Genomic DNA, 23,024 nt, shown 5'->3' with positions numbered 1-23,024 from the left:
GATTTTTGAATAAATGACTATTTGAACTCTCCGATGTATGTATTAAAACCGTCCGTAATCACAGTATGCACATAATGGGTCGTCCCCACGGATTACGTTCCATTTAGCCACAGCTCACTTAGCCACGTGGCAAAATGCAACAAAAAATGTTGCATCTTGCCACAGATTTTAGGTGCTATGTGGCTAAACGAAACAAGAAAAATTAGTGTGGTAAACGTGGCAAAGAGCAACAAATTATGTTGCAGTTAGCCACATGGCCAAAGGATAAAACCAGGTATCTGCATTGCAGCGTTACCAGACCTGATCGAAACGAACTTGACCTACCCTAACCTAACCTAACGTAACCTACCCTAACCTAACCTAACCTAACCTAACATAACCTAACCTAACCTAACCTAACCTAACCTAACCTTACCTAATGACGTAATCTAAGGAAGGAGAGCTGGATGCCTGTAGTCAATAATTCCTTCGGATATTTTCCTATCAGTAGATTTTCATGTATTTCAGCGTAAAGTAGAATCAGTATTGCATTGGTCACTAGTGGAGGATGGTAAAATTATTTTAAAAAAAATTGTTTTCAATACATACGAATGGATGTTTATAGTTTTTAATCTATTCCAGATCTTTAATAAAATCACTTGTACTGCAGTTAGAGTACCTATATAGCGAGAGTATGGACAGATCGCTTCATGGAGGGCTTAGGGCCCAAAAGTGCAGCCACCTTTCCAACCAACTTCTGACGCACAAAATTTCACTGCCAGTCTGCACATTCCAATTCTAACCAAGATGGCTAAGAATGTACATAAATGAGCGTTCTTCCGCAAAAATGAGTAAATTTATGCAACAAGTAAGTCAAATACGTGCTTTATAGACGATGGTTCGTAACAATTGTATTAGTAAAGCGCTCTGGATAATTGAGATTCATAGGTTGGCTGCATTTCTGGGCCCTAACTTTATTCGCGAAGACATCGGTGAGGGCCTGATGGATTTTCGGAGTTTCACATCTGTCTATACTCTCGCTATACAGGTACTCTAACTGCAGTAAAATAAGAATGGGAGGAAAATAATTTTTTTTTTGCTGAATTTGGTAGGCCATTTCAAAGACTGTGGCTAACTGCAACAATTTTTGTTGCATTTAGCCACACTAATTTTTCTTGTTTCATTTAGCCACACAGCACCCAGAGTTTGTGGCAATTTGCAACAATTTTTGTTGCAGTTCGCCACGTGGCTAAATGAGCCGTGGCTAAATAAACAGATACCGTCCCCACGGAGAGAAGCTGTTTGAGGAGGGACAATGAACATGGCTTTATGTACTGCGTTTATGTCCTACACCCATGTAGGCTTCCATTAGACAGTAATTGTATACCTGAGAATTCAACCGGAGTCTTGAGAGTGAGAAGAGCAATATCATAACCATCCCATGATTCGGAATATTTTGGATGCCATTCGCTTCTGCTCACCAAAATAGTCACGGGTTTGGCTCCATCGTCAACTGAATCATCTAAGTCAAGATCTCCTATTCGAGCCACAAGTCTGGAAACATAATTTGATGCAAAGGGGTTTAACGAAGATTAAAATAGAGAGGACACACAACTATTTATAAGACGTTTCGGGGTATACATATGTTCATTCTCAACTGGAAACAAAGCCAAAAAATGATTTTTTTCTCCCCCTTCCCTCCCTGCGAGCATGATTATTGAAATTAATAGACAAAGCGATCAACAAAAAAGACATTGGGAACATGGAGCGATCTTATTGGTTGAAATGGATGGTTATTATAGACTAACTCGACTAAATGGGAAAATTATAGACTAACTATGTAGGGTCTCTGGCGGGTTGCCGTCAGTTTGTCTATACTTACCTCCTTTGTCCATTGCAATCATCCGCTTCCACCAGTAAGATCGTTTTATTTTCAGTTTGTTATGCTTGCCAATCGCTTTCTCTATCAATTTCATTAATCAGCCCGCTGGTCTCCGAACAGCCCTTCAAACTTTGCAAAGCTTAATTTGACTGCATTTTGCAATTTGGAACTAAAATATCAGGCTCAGTCCACGAACGATGTATATATCACTACTTTCCTTATGTATTTGAGTGTTTTTACAGATGGACCATGAATTGTCGTTCCTAATTGAGGACACCGCACCAAGAACATCCTATAGGCGTATAAGTCGTTATTACGCCCATCTGCTTTTCGGATTCTACGTAGACTATGCTGTGGTAGCGATAGAATATAGATACGTAACGGCTGGAGGTCGAAAAACCTTTTTTTTCCGAGTTAAGTCAGGCCTCTGGATCGATGGGTGCAAGAACGACCCATAAACGGGCCTATAAGGTGCTAGTTACCCCTTCCTTTACTCACTATCGATATTCTTTCATTTTGCGTTAATCATAAGTGATTAAAATGATTTATACTTCATATTGCCACCAAAATGACCGTTGGGCGTAATGATGGCCTATAAACTGCTTTTTTAAATTAAATGTATGAGAGTATAAACCCAAAATGTATCGCAAAATCTACCCGGCATGCTTCAATAGAAGGGTTTGATCACCCAAAAACACTAAAACAGGGTACCTGCATAGAAAAGTCTGCGCAGTACATCAAAAGAAAACTTTAAATGCGTTTTCCTCAAAACGCGGTTTCCATACACGCTGGGCTTGCGATTTCCTATGACATTTTTGCAGTGGTGAATGCATAGCTAAAGTGCGCTCCAGCTAGAATTGTATTTAGCAAATGGGTGGTTTTTATACGAGGATTAAAAATAAACAAGTGGTACGGAACAAAACAAAAGAATATGAACTATGCAAAACGATAATCCGGGTATCGGAACTTGGCTGTTTTGAAAACGCCTTCAAATGCGGCGTGATACCTCACGCATTCGGAAGAGTTCAAATAGTTGTATCATTGCGCCGTTAGAATGTGACGGAAGATTACAATTATTGAAAAATGCAGTTTAATTAAGGTACCGGGACTAAACATCATATAACTAAGTACTATTTTTTTATCACAATTATAGCCCTAATTAAATTGGAAGCGTTTTCTTGAAAAATCGTTCAAGATATTGAGGAAGCTGGGAAATAATGGAATTTAAAAAATTTTATAAATCGAAAATTGATCAAATAAGATTTCTCCTCCGTAATTTTTGCAACGATGACCCCAGAGCCCTATACATGGCCCGTTTTGGGGACATTTTCTTTTATAATTTTCTTCGTCTCAAAGCTGCTTTTTCAGCTGAAGTCTAGGCACTGGAGACTAACATTTCGAATTTCTCAAAATAATAAAGCTTAACGCAAGGGTTGGGCCGCGTAGCGGCCATGAGGGGGGGGGGGGAGAGCGGAACTCCCCCCAAAAAATACTCACCCTTCATAGCCTTCTTCGGGATGGCTTGGGTCATATGTCAGTTCTTTCACACAATGCGCAGCCGTTATCACATGCTGGTCAGTTATCAGAGTTCCGCCACAGAAGAACCATACATTATTCTCGGTCAATCTCCTGCCAAGAGCCACTGCCCAGGGCCAGGCACCTAGAAAACGAACCAAAAGGATTCATTCACCGATGAAGTTTTTCCAACCTATCACGAGTAAACACACCATGGAACACATTGAATGCATAGAAAATGAAAACTCTAGGACAAATGGACTACATTTTGCAGTTGGGAACCACAATTTCTAGCTCATCGGTAAAAACAATTGTGTACATTGGGAAAGTAATAGTACATACGATGTTTCTAAACTGTGCCAGAAATTGTAGTTCCGCATTGCAAAATGTAGTCCAAACCAATGCAACGCTCCTCGCCGGAGGGGAGTGTCACGTCTGAGACAGTATATTTTGTCATTGAGGACGTATAAACATACGACCCTCTACGAAGAAAGAAACCTGGGCATTAGCATTAAAAAACTCACTGTTAAATCATTGATGTCAAAACAAAGACGAGCGCACTAGGCACGAATATTTTTGGACAAAAAACTTCTTAAGGTGATTCGTCAAGCTCAAGTGACGTGGTCGAACTGGCATGCGATATATCGCATCGATTAGGTCAAAAATCTCGGTCGATTTTGAATTTTTAGCGAAAAAAAGGACGATAGCCCCTGCGCATGAGCCTAAAGAATCATTCTAAACCCAAAAATTAATAAAATTCCGAGAAATGAAAGCAGAATAGTGTTTGGAAAAGAACCTCGCATTCGATTCAGCCATCAATTTCTGTATCGAATGCGAGGTTCTTTTCCAAACACTATTCTGCTTTCATTTCTCGGAATTTTGCTGATTTTTGGGGTTAGAATGATTCTTTAGGATCATGCGCAGGGGCTTTCGTCATTTTTCTTGCTGAAAATTCAAAATCTGCCGAGATTTTTGACCTAAAAGATGCGATATATCACATGCCAGTTCGACCACGTCACTTGAGCTTGACGAATCACCTTAACGTGTCAAAGTAAATCGGAGATATAGCGAGCTGAAGTTTCCATTCCAAAAAAAGAAGTTGCGAAAAGTTTTTGTCCTGTGATTTTAATCTTTCGTAGTCAGGGCTCAGGGCACAGAATCGCTTGATTATCATGTGATTTCACTCAACTGTTTGGAAAAAATAACCTAAATCGCACGCCTCTCGTCGTCAAGGGCGCTGGAGAAGATTTCATCGAAATCCTAAAATCCAATTTTTCGGCTCAACTCGGTACATAAAAAAAAATACGATCGCACAGGGCGATACGATCGTATTTTCACGCAAATCTATGTCAAAAAAGCTACTACAAGCACAAGCATTAATGTTTAAAGTAGGCAACTCTCAGTATACAAACGATATTTTTTAGAGGACACTGCAAAATGCAGGCACGGTTTAGTCATCAATTTACGCATTACATTTCCGAACTCCGCTTTCAATCTCGTTTTCCTTTCCTCTATTCCATTAAATAATGATTAAGTGCCTAGCCTGATATGTGTAAAACTCTATGTAAATCATCGCTTACACATACAACAGCAAGAGCCAGATCAAGGAAGACTTTATTTAATTATGAGGTTGTAAAAAGTTCCACTTGACGCTCCATTCCTTCATTCAAGAACGATTGCAAAGTATTATATCGGCATTTTTTGAGAATTGTCTCTGTGGTGCGACAAAAATTCCCTGAAATTGAATGGCCTGAGGATGGAGGCTCAATGTAAGCCGTCCTCCAGCGGGCTGAACTTAGATGCGTGTGCATGTGAGGGTGAGGGTGTGTGTGTGTGTGTGGGGGGGGGGGGCAGGCGTCAGGGTACACTGTCAAGTGAGATATTTACCCAATTGTGCAGGCTCTCCGCCAACGATACGGCCTTTTTTCAAGCCACTCTTTCCACAATCATTTTGACCAGGCAGCGCCTTCACTTTCCGTTCAGTTTCCGCTAAAAAAGAAATTGAGTTTAAAGTCAGGCCAGTGAGACGATTGATATCAACACGACTTTGATTGGCAAAATGAAGAAGAGTGTAATAATTCGTCACGAGGTTTAGGTAATTTTCAAATGAACTAAATATCAGCACTGGGTACGTAAAGGGCCTCAACATTTCTAACATTATTTAATAGGATCCATGGAAGAACGTGACAAGAATATTTCAAAGTCAGAGGACCAAACATCACTAGTGAAATCATTATTGAGCTGGTACAGTTAGTTCGTCCTTGTAAAATGAGTCAGAGATTCAGATAATTTTCTGGCGTTTAGGTATACCTAATAGGTAATTTGAACTAGATGGGTCGGAGGAGGCTCCTATTTCCCCCTTCAAAATTTCAAAAATGTCTCACCATGATATTATTAGGTATGCGTGAAATTTATTTGGCTCCAAAACACCTATAGGCCACTAGGCACGAGAGTGTTTTTGAATATGAGTCAGTCAGTGGCATTTTCTACGTGTACTTTTGGGAACCCCTATTTCCCCTAAGAGATTCAAGACTTAATAATTAAAAAATTATAATGTACATATTATCATTTATAGAGACTTTAATATAGAAACAGAGCTAGCAAAACAAATTTTGAGTTTAAAAATGTTGCATAATTTACTGCAAGATGTGTAGCCAACGAGGGTGTGCCGTCGTGTGTTATTGGAGTTAAAGTGTTTTTGTTACCTTTTTAGTAACTCAGGTTCCAGTCGGTGGAGTTCGAAACTGCCGAGCGAAACCTGAGTACAAAAATTAAAAAAAAATCTTCGATCAGCCATGATAAATTCTCATAGGACACCGCTACACAAATCCTCAAATTGATATGATTATATTGCTCCCCGGTGGATGTCATCTGGCCTACCACGAAAATTGAAGGCGTAATGGCAATGTGCGTAATACTCTAATCGTGCCAGTTCTGATTCTCCGAATTTTTAGTAAAAAGATTACTGCTAAATACAGGTGAGGCTTTCACATATATTTGCCATTTCTACATTTATACTCTTTAAAAGTGTCGAAGGTGATAAAAATTATATAAAACAGTAATGAATAGAATAAAATAAATGGAATTAACAAGCAGAAAATTCATATGGAGCCTTACGAGCTAGAGAGCGTTCAACCTCCTCAAACAGAGGTGCTTCTCTTGGGTGCCTCAGAGAAGGGTTTGCCGTGCAAGGAGCGGTGAGTCCAAGGCAAATTCCGGATCTGAAAACGAAGTACAATTTGATCAGGGATGAAAATACGTCATAGAAGCGAGTGTTCCCTTAGGAAGTGTTCATTGCCATGGGTGGAGGTTCTAGCCAGTGTTTTTTATGTTTGGGGGCAAGGGAAGAATTGGATCACGACGAGTCAGGGGCGAGGTGTGAATGATCGATTATTATCGATATTTCTTATTTTAAGGTCGTGGTAAAGAATCGATTATCAAGGTGCTCATTGCGAACTCCCTGCTTGTTGATCCTTTCCCAGAGGTTTAAATGGCAGATCAATTGATATATCGGAAAGCACGCCACCCCACCACGACGGGTGCATTGGCAACGAGGAAAAACGGTTTAGGGATGGTCGAATATATAGATATTCGAATATTCGATATTCGAATCATCGGCACCGAGATAATCGCATCACATTCGAATAATCGCTTCCGAAGTATTCGAAATCGCAAATTCGAATAATCGCATTCAAAAAGGTCAAAAGTGTCATTTCATCTCTCACGGTTCATTAAAATAAATAAATAAATAAATAAATTAAAAAAAAAAAAATCGAAGCAATAATCGAAAATATTTGAATATTCGCATCCGAACTATTCGCAATCGCAAGATTCGAATTCTCAAATATTCGCAATGATCGCATTCGGAAAGTTTCGAATATTCGCATTTGAATTTGGTATTCGTCCATCCCTAAAACGGTTTCGCAGTGTATGAATTCATGTTGAGAAATGTCACAGGAGGATAACTCTCAACTCTAATTAGATTGGTTTGGTCCAAACAGCGCTAACAGTTTTAGCTTTAGAAGCTCAAAATATAGTAGGGTAGAGCCTCGACGTGTAACCAGGTCCCAGAGACAAGGCTAGGGTGCTCGACCTTAGCAAGTTGCGGGAGGCCTGAGAGTCCCTTTGGAACCGTTCAGGAAATGGGAGACAGTGGGAGAGGAGATTTGGCAACACTGCACTTGCTGGCTTGCTGCTCTCATTTTGCGTTCCTCTAAGAAACTTGCCGTAAGACGCAAGGGAGGAAAATAAAGGAGGGCTGCAGCTGGGTGCAGTGGAATGCAGTTTTTCTTTTTCCCGTTGTCTTGCATTTCCGAGGCACTCATCGGTCTCCCGGATTGGAGGACTGATGAGCGTGGGTGGTGATTGGGACCAATCAGAAGCGATTTGGCAAGAGTCACTTGGGCTTGGTCAACAATCCCACCCTGATGCCCAGGTGGGTTCAAGGGGGCTCTCACTCGAAAAACTATCGCGGATTTGTAACGTCGAGAAATGTAAGTCCCTAATTAAGTTGGCCCTTCGGGCCAACTTCTCTCGTTTAGCTCCTTAGCATACCTACAAAATGTTAGGTCGGGTACGGTAGTTAAGTTTGCGGTTTAGTGTTTTATTATTTGCTCATGTTGCTATTTTCTTGTTCGGTTGTCATTATTATTTAGTATATATTTATTTATCTTTTTATTTATTCCTCTTGCCTTTTATCAGTGTCTCGCGTGTATGCGCTAGCCGGCCGCAGCATAGACGAAGTGTCTCGTGTTATTTTTAGATGATCAAAATTCCCAACTGTTATCGATTTCGATGATTTTATAATTCAATTAGGTATAAACTCACTGAAAAATGGTCCGAGGTGGAGAGGATTAAGATAGGCTTCAGTCATACAGTCAGAAGGCATCACAAAGGGGGTCTTCCCATTTGAAAATTAAAAGTTGGGGGCCGTTGCCAACCCCCAAGGGGGGCCCCCCTGAAAATTTTAGGGGGGCCAAAAAGTAGCTCCCTTTGACCTAGGAATATCCCCCATGTTTCAAATCTTTATCTCAATTAGGTAAAAAGTTAGAGGGGGTGGAAGGGACTTTTGGATCACCCTGTATAATGAGTACGATGACGAATTCCTTGTCTCTCATTGGTCCGTCCCAAGTTGAGTGGTCCATTCATCACAAACTGCATAATAGCGCCGCACAGCGCTAATGGCGCATGCGCAGGCAGCACCACGTGCAAAGACATATACCACGTGACGCCGCGCCAGCTCGCACGGTTTGCCGGATAATTTGAGGTTGGAGGTTATGTTTATGTTTTTATGCTTTCATGAGTTTCATGTTTTTAAGATGCTCAGCTGAAGTTCTCTGATTTCCGCGTGAATTTTACCCAAGATAGTATCTTCCATGGCTAAAAATGTGAAACGCCACGTTCTTAGCTACTTGTTTAGCTTCGACTTTTTTGCCGGAGTGTGTGGCTTTCTAGCTTTACTGATTATTACCAAGTACGTGTTTGACATCGTGTATGCTCATCAGCCTGAAGTTTATATAGATGAAATCTTCCACGTGAGGCAGGCAGAAAAAATTGCGCATGGCGACTTTCAAACGGTAAGTAGTGAAAATATCTGTAATAATCAGATTCTTTTCTTTTCAGTCTCTTCATTTGCCATTTTCAGCCTGACAGATTGTACCAGCAGACGCCTCTGTCTCTAAAGGGCTTTTTTTTAAGGGATCGCAGTGGATCGCGATGAACATCGGTATTTTTTTATTCCGTTCCTCAGCGTGATCCAAGCGTTCCAGGTGGATCAGGGTGGAACGCTGGATCGCTCTTCCGAGGTGGGGCGAGCTCGTGATCCACTGTGATCCTAACCTAATGCGAGGAAGTTGCCATCCCCAAGAAATCAAAACAATAACAAATTGAACCAAATTCCAAGTTTGGATTTTTTTATCACTTGGAACACTTGGATCGGCCCGGATCGCTCAGGATTCCGATCCAGTGCGTTTCACTGCGATCCACCCTGATCCGCGATAAAAAAAAAAGCCCTTAAGAAGGCTCCTATTTCAACTGTTGACAATTAACCCCATAAATTTGGTCATTATTTAGTTTCTTGAATCATGTTCCCTTAAAAGCAGAGTAGTCAACTCAAACTTGAAACCGCCACCCATTGAGTAAGTACCTGAGTGATTTCAAGGTAACGGGACTTGTCAGATTGCTCGACACTTCCAAAAGAAAAGTGTTCCGCTCAATTTACCAAAGGACCCCGCACACCTCTTATGGGAAGCTGCACCATGAAGAGTTGCCTTCTGAGTTATGTTTATTGATTCTCCTCAAGATGCTGATCAAAAGTTATAATTGCGCCAACTTTCTACGATGCACCGTTTCCTCAAAAAACCTATGAGAAGATTCAATTATTCGGTGATGAAAAGCCAGAAAGATTCCTCATTTCAGTGCTCGATTGACAAGCGGCTGTGTGCCAACAAGGAAATCATGGGGACTCCCGCACCGAGCGGCAGTCTTATCTCGGATTCCGCACGCTGTTTTGCTCGACCACCATCCAAATCAGATTCTTGAGGAGCATAAGAACAGGAAAGTCTGAACGTCCACCGGGCGAGTGCGGGAGGGAGATAGCCCCTGAGTCGGCAGGTACAGATAAGAAGATGGACACGCACTACGTTTTTTCCTTATTTACATCAGGCCTGTTCTCAAATGCTTGGTTCTTTTTTATTCATAGTCTCCGAAAAATTGAATCTTCTCATAGGTTTTTTGCAAAAACGGTGCATTGTAGTAAGTTGGCGCAATTATAACTTTTGATCAGTATCTTGAGGAGAATCGATAAACATAAGTCAGAAGGCAATTCTTCATGGTGCAGCTTCCCATAAGAGGTGTGCGGGGTCCTTTGATTGAATAAGCAATTCTAAAGATATTCAGTTACATTTTTCTTGCTTTGGCAATAAACATTTTGTAGGCCCCTGCATTCAGACTCAGCATTTTGGACCGGAGTGCGCTGTTTTCAGGCTTAATCATACCAATTCAGGTTAAAATAATTCGTGAAACTCACGTGACATGGTAGAACTGGCATGTGATATATCGCATTGATTAGATCAAATATCTCGGCAAATTTTGAATTTTTAGCAAGAAAAAGGACAATAGCCCCTGTGCACAAGCCCAAAGAATCATTCTAAACCTAAAAATTGGCAAAATTCTGAGAAATGGAAGCAGAATAGTATTTGGACCAAAACCTTGCATTTGACATAGAAATTGATAGCTGAACCAAATGGGAGGCTTTTTCCCAAATACTCTTCTGCTTTCTCTTCTCTGAATTTTGCTGATTTTTGGGCTTAGAATGATTCTTTAGGCTCATGCGCAGGAGCTATCGCCCTTTTTTTGCGATAAATTCAAAATCTGCCGAAATTTTTGACCTAAGCAATGCGATATACAGCATGCCAGTTCCACCATGTCACTAGAGCTTTACGAATCACCTTAAAATTCTCTTTTCTTTCCAGTAGGTACTTTCTGATTTTGATTAAATATTTTTAAAACAATAATGGAAACTTTAATTTTTGAAGACAGGGTCTTCCTTTTAGCTCCTGAGGGATTCCGAAAGTTCTCCGGGATGGTGTAATTTGCGCTCCTCAGGGTTGATTTACAGTTTGCTAATTGTTCTTATGGTCTGCGACTAATGAGATCAATAATAATGGAGAAAAAAGCCTGGTGCAGTAGAACTGAGCCTCTCTGTATTATGACAATACACTAAATATTTATGAAGAGTAACTTTTATCATTTATTTAAATCAGTTACAAAAGATTATCATTAAAAAATGAATTTTTGCAAATATAAGTAATTTAGTAATAAGTGAATCCAGCTCACTGTCTGAACACTTACCCATTGAAAAGTAATTAATCATGAATTCATCATAATCTATCAATAAAAAATCAATGTTTTTCATGAAAAGAGCTTGATGTAATGAATAAAACATGCAAACTTTTCCGAAAATTTCAGTTGTTAGGTGAATGAGTCATTATTTTAGTTTTCAATGAATGTCTAACTCTTGACTGTATTCTGTTTACCAACAGTGGGATCCAAAAATCACCACATTACCTGGGCTGTATTACCTGACAACATTTGCCATCAGAGGACTTGGATTTTTTTTCGCCGGCATTAGATGTGATTTGTACACCCTCAGGTTTGCTAACGTTGTGGGCACATTGATGAATTTTTTGCTTTTCTACCTCATTCATCTGAAAATCCATGAAAAGAAACAGGTATGGATGCAGGCATCAGGATCTATTTTTCCTCTTAACATTCAAATGTGTACTCATCTCTGCATGCGATATTGCTGCATTGGTAACTTTAAAGGCTGTTTCCTCACGTAAAATTTGATTTAATGCTAAATGGAAAAATTTACGCAGGTATCCTCATTTCTAACATTTTTTTCAAAAAGGAAGGAAAAGAATCCCATGCCAGCTTCTGGAGGATCTCTACCATGACAGATGCCTGTGGAGAGTAGATGTAGCAGAGCACCTTAGCGCGCCGCAAAAGCGGCTTTTACATACATACAGGAAAAGAATCCCCCCCCCCCCCCAAAAAAAAAAAACTTCTACTTGAAGAAGATGACTTCCGGAAGGAAATGAAGTCCATCTTCTAACTTTAAAAATTAACTTTTGTCTGTAGGGGCTTATACAGCACCCTGCATTGAGTTCTAGAGCGGGCCTTGGAATTTAGATCATCAACTTTTCTTGCACCAGTGTAGCTAGGGTAAAGAACAGCCTTTAAACAATTCATACCTATCCTCAGGGTTGCCGGCGGTCTGGAAAACTGGGAAAGTTAGGGAATTTGTGGCGACCAGGAAAGGTCAGAGAATTTTCAGGGACCAGGAACTGTCAGGGAATTCACACAAGATATGTATCAGGAAATTTAATGTGTTTAGCGTTTGGCAGAAGTGAGTTTAATTTAAAGGAAAAATGTTCTATCTGAATACCAAGGAAAGTCAGGGAATCCAACAATTTTGGAGTCAGGGAAAAGCCAAAACAGTCAGAGGAAAGTCAGGGAATTCTAAGATGAAGAAATTATGGCAACTCCGTATCTTGTTTTTCTTGATGTTTGCTATAGGAGGTTGGATTGAAAGCTGCTTATTTTTCTTGGATACAATCTCCCTTTTTCAAGAAAGTAAAACTTATGACCCTAAGAAAAAGTTTTCATTATTAACTCTATTCATTCTAATCTAACAGGAAAATCTTCTGAGGCAGTATTGATAGCTTGATTATTAACAAAAATGAATGGTCTAGCCTTTGTGTTCTCAAAATTTGTATTATGTTTTAGGATGGAATGTCACTGAAAGTTTTCCTGTCCGCCCTCAATTTGTCAATATTCCCAGTTCTGTACTTCTTCTCATTTTTATACTACACTGATGTTATTTCCACATCATTTGTTCTGCTCATGTTCTTTTTGCATCTGTGTAATCTTTCAAACCTGGCAGCAATTGTAGGTAAGTGTTCATTTCCAGTTTACGTCTACTTTTGTGAGTAATTTTTAACTGTATTTATATTATTCTTCAAGTTATATAAATTCCTGCACACAATTTTAGAAAATCTTGGGCTTGAGCACAGTTAGTTTAATGCGATTTGAACTTGCTGGCAACTGCCTTTGTTGCATTTAGCAGTTGTTACATGTTATAACTCAAGGTTCTAACATCCTTTTTTTTTTAAAATTTGAGTGTTCCTATAACATCTAGGTTACATGACCGTTGCATCTTTCTGATAATTTCAGGTCCCAGCAACTGACAGTCAATATAAAAAAAAAAAGTGTAACGACAAGTCTATTCCTTCAAAATTTATAGTGTTGTAACTTAATAGTATGTTTCTGAAACTTGTTTTCTGACTACTTCTGTCTTGTAATTCCGTTTCTTTAACTGCAAACTTCGTGATAATTACAGTTTGGTTTGACTTTTTTGGGCCTTTCTCGTGCCAAAATATGCTTAGAACACCCTTCATTGTTCCAATATCAGTACCACAGATTTTGCAGTCAAAGGTACCTTCCTCTGTAGACTGTCACTTTCATTCATTTGCTTAGGTTTTTCCCATTTGTGTAAGTGAGGGGGAATATAGGAGATATTTTGATCGTGGTAAAGTTTATTTATCCTTTCCAAAGTATGACAGAACAGCAGTACCAATAAATCGTATATTCCTCTAAATGTACTGGAATTTATCAAGTAAGGAAAAACTGTTTAGTCTGAGTTGAATATTACTTACTTACATAACTAGCCATGCTGATGTTTTCATGTTGGTGCAGAGAGACGAAAGCAGGGGAAAATATTTCACACAATTAACAATGGAGTAAATTCCATTTTACAGCCATGTTATGCAGGAAAAACTTCTCCCAAAACTCCTCCTAATTCCTTTCAACAGCCCTAGAGCCGAAAATAGCAAACTCTTGTCCTCTTCATTAATCTTTGGAATTAGAGAACATAAAATCGAGATCATCCCATAAAAACTTTGATGTGAAGTACCGAATAATCCATTTTAACTGAGTCAAGGTAGAGTAAGAGAGAAAGAATTTCATAGTTGTCTAATTCAATCTGTAATTCTAGTTTTCTTAAAATTTTATTTCTTAGCCCTCCTTTCCTCTTTTACCAAAATCAAAATTTGATTTGGCTCCATAGTTTTACCTAAATTAGTTTGATGGTTTGAAAATATTGTATTCTTTGGAGTAAAATTTTTGCTAGGTTGCCTTAAATGTACTCAAGATATTGGATGAAGAGGATTTTACCTCCCTTTTTTTGTGCTCCCTCCCCTCAACCCTCAAAATCTAGGATCTCAGTTCTAGTTTCTTTTCATTAAACGGCAACTGATAAGATGTACTCCTCACTCAAAAAAAATTTAGTCCTAAAATTTTTAAAACTAGGGGAGATATAAATGTTCGAGTCCAGCGAAATTGATGGAGGTGTGAAATAAATGAAGACTTACCCATTTCGTTACCTTCTGGCCAAAGTTTCACAAGTGCCTTTTGTGCCGAGAATCTATGTTGTCAAACTTCTCTAACCTCCCCGATTTTTTACAGAAAAACTAATGAACAGAATCACCTGAAAATTTCACCTACCTAATATTTCTTCTGTCATCAAGATTAATCCCTGAAATTTTTATGAAATTATGAGCTAAAGATTTGAAAAAAAAGAAAGAAAATTAAAACAACATTGAAATGTACGGCAACATAGTGTCTGAGCCCTAATGGAGCCTGGGTTATTTTGACCGAAAAGTGACAACACAGGGGTAACAGGATGGTAGAATAGTGCTGGGTTTGCACTATTCTGAAGGGAAATCAAAGGTAATAATAACAAAAATTCAAGTTAGAGTGCCCTAGAGAATCAGGGTTTTCATGCATCGCAGCAATATGTTAGTTGTCCAACATAGTGTCTCCAGAAATAAGTCTTTCCTCTGACTTCAATAATTAAGAAGAAACATAATCAGAATTCTTTTAATACACTCACCGAGTGTGAAAAAATAAAGGAGAAAACCAAACCGATTTTTTGTCTTTCTTTCTAATTCTAATACCTAATTAATAATTTTTCCTTAGTGTTGATATCTTTTATTCGTAATGAGGAAGTACCACAGTTAATGACCTGCATGAATCTGTCAATGTTCATAAACATTGAAGCTTGTAAAGAATTTGCAGTGGTAGGCAGGTATCGAGAAAGATCAGAATCCAGTCAGATTTTACTATTTTTCATTTCAAGTGGCTTATGTATGTTCGTAATATTATTGCAGGTGGCGCCTCCATCTTGATGAGACAGACGAATGTAATATGGGTTCTCTATTTTTTTATGCATACAATTTATGACTGTATAATTCAAGAGGCAGTGTTCCAGAAGAAGATAAAATCTATTCAACATTTTGAGAAATTGCCGATGAAAGAAGGATTTGTGTCGATTATTAAGGTAATATTTCAGAAGTGAATCATGAATTAATTACTAATCTTGCTTTCTTCCTTGCAATCTCCATCCATACTATTTACCACTCTAAGTGTATCTTGAGAACTGTTGAGAACTTCACTTGATCTGTGGGAATAACTGAACGGTATTCTATGAAAGTCTGATATTCTGAAAAAAATATTTTAGGAAAAAACATATCAGTAAGAGTTGATAAGAAGGAAGAGGAGGGTCAAGCATTGAATTAAGATCCAAAAAAATGAATTCACATAAAAAAAAATATTGAGTGCTGCAATGTGCAAAGCACTATTCATAAATTACTTATTTTGTTAAAATTGAGTAAAAATAAGTAGTCAGAGAATGAAGTCTGTGTTCCAGTAAGAAAGAACTCTGAGAGGCAAAGTAGGGTGACAACACAAAACACTGTCGCATCAATTATTTACTGCTGTGAATGAAAACCCAAAACATATTATGATGAAACTTTTTCTGTTTCAGGTTGTGTTATCGACTTTAAAGGACTCATTATTGGTACGCAACAAGAAAAATTCCTTTTTCAATCGAAGGCTTGTCAAGTCAATATTACTAAGAAGTCCAACCTATTTTTTGGTAATGTTAAGTTTTGTTCTCTTTGTTTACCTGAATGGTAGTATCGTTGTTGGAGACAAAACAGCACACAAGGCAAGCTTTCATTTGCTACAACTTTGTTATTTTGTAGCATTCACTTTATTCTTTGCATGGCCGTTTTTTTTCCGGACTGGAGTTAAACTTGTCAGAAATATTCAAAGAACTCTCAGCGTATTGGTACGCCATAAAACACTCATTTTATTTAGTTCCTGCTCTTTGGCGCTCTGCATATGTTATAACTTCCAGGCGCATCCGTATCTTCTCGCTGATAACAGACATTATTCTTTTTATGTTTGGAGGCGCTTATTCGGTCATGCATTTATCAAGTATCTTTTAATTCCTATTTATTTATTCGGTTTTATTACCATATCAAAGTCTATCTTTTCCTTTGCCAAGATTGACCTTGTCTCTTATTGGATCTCTGCCGCCTTGTGTCTGGTACCTCAACAACTTCTAGAATTTAGGTACTTTCTAATCCCTTACTTCATTTTTCGGATAAAGATGAATAACTTAACAGTGAATCAATTAGTATTTGAATTCATTACATACATTGTTATTAATATTTTCACTATTTTCCTATTTGTTAAGAAACCATTTTATTGGGCTCATGAACCTGCAATTGTTCAGCGATTCATGTGGTAACATTTTTAGGGAAAATATTGTACTGTGTGTTTTTGGGAGTAGTATGTTTACCACATATATACACCAGTATAGTGGTCCTAGGAGCTCTATACTCCTGGTGATAAGGATGGTATGAAAAAGTCAGTATCTTTTTTTTACTGATTTATTCTTCGGTCACTACAACCAGCAATGTCAATTCCTCGCTGTTTTGAAAATAATGGAACAGAAAGCACTGACTTAATTTGTTCAAGAAATGAGATCAAACTTTCAGAGGGATAGGAGTTTGATAGGCTACTGAACAAGGTGTGAATTTAAACGGAGAAAGCTCCGGTTATGCCTGAACCTTGTTCATTAGCTACTCTTTCATTCTTTCTCCAATTTTATCCATCCACCTCTTCACCGTCTCATTCGAAAGAGGCAACAGGATTTTTTTTTTTTCTAACAACAGCTTAGCCCAGGATAGATGTTACTCTCAAAATTGCTGCCGGCAATATGAGTTCTTCCTCTGAGGTGTCTGCCACTCTTCACTATCAGGAAGTATACCAAGGGTGTAATGTTACTGAGCTATGCTGGAATTTTTTATGGATGGTGGGAAAAAAGCCTAGCCTACAGATTCCTACTTTCTAGAAAAGGTGGTATTCCGAATGTAGATCAGTAGTGTTCGCATGGAAACATCAGCAACTTGTTGCGAGTTATCCCTTTGGGATGGTTGAATGTGACCATAAACATTAAAATTTTTGGCCACTGGGAAATTGGAACGCACAAAGGTGGCACAGCTTTAGTTGTGCAACCAACTCCACCCATTCTGACAATTGATGAACGGATAAGAACACAGTCTCAGTAGCTTTATAGAATCGTTATTGATGAGCTTCACCCAATCGGCTAGGTTACCAACAGCAACAAACTTTTAAAGTAACTAAGATGCCACTTTCAAAACACTTCTGGGTGGATTTCTGTAGAATTTCATTTTGAGAATTTTTTTTTCTTCAAAAAAAATTTTACAGTAGGTAATTCAGGAAGCATATTTTAGAAGCAATGTATGTACTATGTAGATGTATCATATTTAAGTGGGGGATCAACCTCTGTAGGGCCAATTTTTTTTTCCGCTAGGAAGTAGATGAAAAAGCCTACTTTGTCAACTACGGCTGTTCCCATTTCACAGCCTATATTTAATACTCGCGAGGCTCCTTTTCTTTAACTTCAGGTTTTTTATTGCTCTTTCAAGTAAGTGAGGTCAAGTAAATAACAAAAGGATGAAGATAATACTTTCAAATGATCATTTTTGGACTTGTCTGGCTGAGATTTTTTATACATAATCCCTTCTTTTGGTACAGTTTGTTGGTCCTTTTTCCACTGCCACTGAAAATAGTTTTTGGACTTTACCATGAAATTCACAACGACGGTGTCCTTTTCAACAAATTCTACCGCACCAGGGTAACACTGCTCATCAAATATTACAACAACCCAGTCCGTGATCTGCAAATTTTCTGGCAAATCTTATCCCTGGTAATTTTCAAATTTTAGTGAATTTTCTTCCCTAATACGGACACGTTCATCTGCTTGGGCCAGATGATTCGTGAGTTTGAGGCCTGCCCCAACTTTATTAGAGCCAGCAGATGCTAATACTTCCACATTTTTTTCAATTTTCAGTCCTTCTTCAATAAAACAATTTTTGGAAGTGTCTCCACTACCCACTTTTGCTTTTGTTCTTCTCTGCTCAAGCTTAGGTGCCGCGGGGGGGGGGGGGGAGTAAAGGTGCCTAGCTCCCAGGGTGGCGGTAAGACCGAGGGTGGAGCTGCTGTTGATTCACTCTTTGGTGCCTACTGGCGCGGCGCACGGATGTAAGTCATTTTTACTCAATGTTTCTCTCCTGGTATCCGGGAAACAGGCTGAAAATAAACTCCATCGGCGTTTGAATGGCCTTATTTTGCAGAAGGACGCGCCTTGGGGGAGGGGGGGGGGGGTAAAAAGTCAATTTATCGATTTCCTATATCCTTTTCTGCAGTGACACGACGAAGCATCTCATTGACGTACACCTCCTCTAATAAAGTAGCTGTCTTTATTATGTGTGCAGACACGTGATCCGCAAAGATCAGAAGCTCTTTCGGATTTCTTTGGAGTATAAATTTATGTTTTCGGTCGTATAAATAAGATCCCGCCTTCGAAACTTCTTCCAGAAATCTCTTTTCTTGGTCGATCATTATTTTCTCAATTTCAACGATGTTATTTACTAGTTTTTCATCGTAACTATTATCCTCCGCATGGATTTTGTCTAACATCTCTGAAGCTCCCAGGGTGGCGGTAAGACCGAGGGTGGAGCTGCTGTTGATTCACTCTTTGGTGCCTACTGGCGCGGCGCACGGATGTAAGTCATTTTTACTCAATGTTTCTCTCCTGGTATCCGTGAAACAGGCTGAAAATAAACTCCAGCGGCGTTTGAATGGCCTTATTTTGCAGAAGGACTCGCCTTGGTGGGATATTTGCCGGAGGGGAGTGTTCCCGATCGCTCGAGGGTGCCGCAAGGGGGGCGGGGGGGGGGGGGGAGTAAGGGTGCCTACGTCTCGGGGTGAAGCTCCCAGGGTGGCGGTAAGACCGAGGGTGGAGCTGCTGTTGATTCACTCTTTGGTGCCTACTGGCGCGGCGCACGGATGTAAGTCATTTTTACTCAATGTTTCTCTCCTGGTATCCGTGAAACAGGCTGAAAATAAACTCCAGCGGCGTTTGAATGGCCTTATTTTGCAGAAGGACTCGCCTTGGTGGGATATTTGCCGGAGGGGAGTGTTCCCGATCGCTCGAGGGTGCCGCAAGGGGGGCGGGGGGGGGGGGGGGGAGTAAGGGTGCCTACGTCTCGGGGTGAAGCTCTCAGGGTGGCGGTAAGACCGAGGGTGGAGCTGCTGTTGATTCACTCTTTGGTGCCTACTGGCGCGGCGCACGGATGTAAGTCATTTTTACTCAATGTTTCTCTCCTGGTATCCGTGAAACAGGCTGAAAATAAACTCCAGCGGCGTTTGAATGGCCTTATTTTGCAGAAGGACTCGCCTTGGTGGGATATTTGCCGGAGGGGAGTGTTCCCGATCGCTCGAGGGTGACGCAAGGGGGGCGGGGGGGGGGGGGAGTAAGGGTGCCTACGTCTCGGGGTGAAGCTCCCAGGGTGGCGGTAAGACCGAGGGTGGAGCTGCTGTTGATTCACTCTTTGGTGCCTACTGGCGCGGCGCACGGATGTAAGTCATTTTTACTCAATGTTTCTCTCCTGGTATCCGTGAAACAGGCTGAAAATAAACTCCAGCGGCGTTTGAATGGCCTTATTTTGCAGAAGGACTCGCCTTGGTGGGATATTTGCCGGAGGGGAGTGTTCCCGATCGCTCGAGGGTGCCGCAAGGGGGGCGGGGGGGAGTAAGGGTGCCTACGTCTCGGGGTGAAGCTCCCAGGGTGGCGGTAAGACCGAGGGTGGAGCTGCTGTTGATTCACTCTTTGGTGCCTACTGGCGCGGCGCACGGATGTAAGTCATTTTTACTCAATGTTTCTCTCCTGGTATCCGTGAAACAGGCTGAAAATAAACTCCAGCGGCGTTTGAATGGCCTTATTTTGCAGAAGGACTCGCCTTGGTGGGATATTTGCCGGAGGGGAGTGTTCCCGATCGCTCGAGGGTGCCGCAAGGGGGGCGGGGGGGGGGGGGAGTAAGGGTGCCTACGTCTCGGGGTGAAGCTCCCAGGGTGGCGGTAAGACCGAGGGTGGAGCTGCTGTTGATTCACTCTTTGGTGCCTACTGGCGCGGCGCACGGATGTAAGTCATTTTTACTCAATGTTTCTCTCCTGGTATACATGAAACAGGCTGAAAATAAACTCCAGCGGCGTTTGAATGGCCTTATTTTGCAGAAGGACTCGCCTTGGTGGGATATTTGCCGGAGGGGAGTGTTCCCGATCGCTCGAGGGTGCCGCAAGGGGGGCGGGGGGGGGAGTAAGGGTGCCTACGTCTCGGGGTGAAGCTCCCAGGGTGGCGGTAAGACCGAGGGTGGAGCTGCTGTTGATTCACTCTTTGGTGCCTACTGGCGCGGCGCACGGATGTAAGTCATTTTTACTCAATGTTTCTCTCCTGGTATCCGTGAAACAGGCTGAAAATAAACTCCAGCGGCGTTTGAATGGCCTTATTTTGCAGAAGGACTCGCCTTGGTGGGATATTTGCCGGAGGGGAGTGTTCCCGATCGCTCGAGGGTGCCGCAAGGGGGGCGGGGGGGGGGGAGTAAGGGTGCCTACGTCTCGGGGTGAAGCTCCCAGGGTGGCGGTAAGACCGAGGGTGGAGCTGCTGTTGATTCACTCTTTGGTGCCTACTGGCGCGGCGCACGGATGTAAGTCATTTTTACTCAATGTTTCTCTCCTGGTATCCGTGAAACAGGCTGAAAATAAACTCCAGCGGCGTTTGAATGGCCTTATTTTGCAGAAGGACTCGCCTTGGTGGGATATTTGCCGGAGGGGAGTGTTCCCGATCGCTCGAGGGTGCCGCAAGGGGGGCGGGGGGGGGGGGAGTAAGGGTGCCTACGTCTCGGGGTGAAGCTCCCAGGGTGGCGGTAAGACCGAGGGTGGAGCTGCTGTTGATTCACTCTTTGGTGCCTACTGGCGCGGCGCACGGATGTAAGTCATTTTTACTCAATGTTTCTCTCCTGGTATCCGTGAAACAGGCTGAAAATAAACTCCAGCGGCGTTTGAATGGCCTTATTTTGCAGAAGGACTCGCCTTGGTGGGATATTTGCCGGAGGGGAGTGTTCCCGATCGCTCGAGGGTGCCGCAAGGGGGGCGGGGGGGGGGAGTAAGGGTGCCTACGTCTCGGGGTGAAGCTCCCAGGGTGGCGGTAAGACCGAGGGTGGAGCTGCTGTTGATTCACTCTTTGGTGCCTACTGGCGCGGCGCACGGATGTAAGTCATTTTTACTCAATGTTTCTCTCCTGGTATCCGTGAAACAGGCTGAAAATAAACTCCAGCGGCGTTTGAATGGCCTTATTTTGCAGAAGGACTCGCCTTGGTGGGATATTTGCCGGAGGGGAGTGTTCCCGATCGCTCGAGGGTGCCGCAAGGGGGGCGGGGGGGGGGGGAGTAAGGGTGCCTACGTCTCGGGGTGAAGCTCCCAGGGTGGCGGTAAGACCGAGGGTGGAGCTGCTGTTGATTCACTCTTTGGTGCCTACTGGCGCGGCGCACGGATGTAAGTCATTTTTACTCAATGTTTCTCTCCTGGTATCCGTGAAACAGGCTGAAAATAAACTCCAGCGGCGTTTGAATGGCCTTATTTTGCAGAAGGACTCGCCTTGGTGGGATATTTGCCGGAGGGGAGTGTTCCCGATCGCTCGAGGGTGCCGCAAGGGGGGCGGGGGGGGGGGGAGTAAGGGTGCCTACGTCTCGGGGTGAAGCTCCCAGGGTGGCGGTAAGACCGAGGGTGGAGCTGCTGTTGATTCACTCTTTGGTGCCTACTGGCGCGGCGCACGGATGTAAGTCATTTTTACTCAATGTTTCTCTCCTGGTATCCGTGAAACAGGCTGAAAATAAACTCCAGCGGCGTTTGAATGGCCTTATTTTGCAGAAGGACTCGCCTTGGTGGGATATTTGCCGGAGGGGAGTGTTCCCGATCGCTCGAGGGTGCCGCAAGGGGGGCGGGGGGGGGGGAGTAAGGGTGCCTACGTCTCGGGGTGAAGCTCCCAGGGTGGCGGTAAGACCGAGGGTGGAGCTGCTGTTGATTCACTCTTTGGTGCCTACTGGCGCGGCGCACGGATGTAAGTCATTTTTACTCAATGTTTCTCTCCTGGTATCCGTGAAACAGGCTGAAAATAAACTCCAGCGGCGTTTGAATGGCCTTATTTTGCAGAAGGACTCGCCTTGGTGGGATATTTGCCGGAGGGGAGTGTTCCCGATCGCTCGAGGGTGCCGCAAGGGGGGCGGGGGGGGGGGGAGTAAGGGTGCCTACGTCTCGGGGTGAAGCTCCCAGGGTGGCGGTAAGACCGAGGGTGGAGCTGCTGTTGATTCACTCTTTGGTGCCTACTGGCGCGGCGCACGGATGTAAGTCATTTTTACTCAATGTTTCTCTCCTGGTATCCGTGAAACAGGCTGAAAATAAACTCCAGCGGCGTTTGAATGGCCTTATTTTGCAGAAGGACTCGCCTTGGTGGGATATTTGCCGGAGGGGAGTGTTCCCGATCGCTCGAGGGTGCCGCAAGGGGGGCGGGGGGGGGGGAGTAAGGGTGCCTACGTCTCGGGGTGAAGCTCCCAGGGTGGCGGTAAGACCGAGGGTGGAGCTGCTGTTGATTCACTCTTTGGTGCCTACTGGCGCGGCGCACGGATGTAAGTCATTTTTACTCAATGTTTCTCTCCTGGTATCCGTGAAACAGGCTGAAAATAAACTCCAGCGGCGTTTGAATGGCCTTATTTTGCAGAAGGACTCGCCTTGGTGGGATATTTGCCGGAGGGGAGTGTTCCCGATCGCTCGAGGGTGCCGCAAGGGGGGCGGGGGGGGGGGAGTAAGGGTGCCTACG

At 42.2% G+C, this 23,024-nt stretch overlaps 2 protein-coding genes across 5 annotated transcripts in view; one reads left to right on the top strand and one right to left on the bottom strand.

Moving 5' to 3' along the window:
- Window positions 1-13,799, bottom strand: part of LOC140224989 (venom protease-like) — a 140,546-nt gene extending 126,747 nt beyond the window's left edge. The window contains exons 1-5 of one of the 2 annotated variants that reach the window (XM_072302277.1): window positions 13,598-13,799; window positions 6,494-6,597; window positions 5,264-5,365; window positions 3,359-3,521; window positions 1,367-1,533 (exon numbers count right to left, since the gene is read on the bottom strand). In XM_072302277.1, the coding sequence (XP_072158378.1) occupies window positions 1,367-1,533; window positions 3,359-3,521; window positions 5,264-5,365; window positions 6,494-6,597; window positions 13,598-13,623 (562 nt within the window). In that variant the 5' untranslated portion in view covers window positions 13,624-13,799. Of the gene's footprint in view, window positions 1-1,366; window positions 1,534-3,358; window positions 3,522-5,263; window positions 5,366-6,493; window positions 6,598-11,457; window positions 11,584-13,597 lie in introns of those variants that run through there. The other variant, XM_072302276.1, reaches the window with a different exon arrangement.
- Alg10 (alpha-1,2-glucosyltransferase Alg10) overlaps window positions 8,634-23,024 on the top strand; it is a 46,787-nt gene continuing 32,396 nt past the window's right edge. The window contains exons 1-6 of one of the 3 annotated variants that reach the window (XM_072302275.1): window positions 8,648-8,952; window positions 11,419-11,607; window positions 12,665-12,830; window positions 15,106-15,275; window positions 15,762-15,872; window positions 17,846-18,236. In XM_072302275.1, coding sequence (XP_072158376.1) covers window positions 8,752-8,952; window positions 11,419-11,607; window positions 12,665-12,830; window positions 15,106-15,275; window positions 15,762-15,872; window positions 17,846-17,899 — 891 coding nt within the window. In that variant the 5' untranslated portion in view covers window positions 8,648-8,751 and the 3' untranslated portion in view covers window positions 17,900-18,236. The other 2 variants (XM_072302273.1, XM_072302274.1) reach the window with 2 other exon arrangements.

This window comes from Bemisia tabaci, chromosome 7, assembly GCF_918797505.1.
Source record: "Bemisia tabaci chromosome 7, PGI_BMITA_v3".
Classification (NCBI taxonomy): Eukaryota; Metazoa; Arthropoda; class Insecta; order Hemiptera; family Aleyrodidae; genus Bemisia; species Bemisia tabaci.
This window is presented reverse-complemented; position numbering and strand designations above follow the sequence as displayed.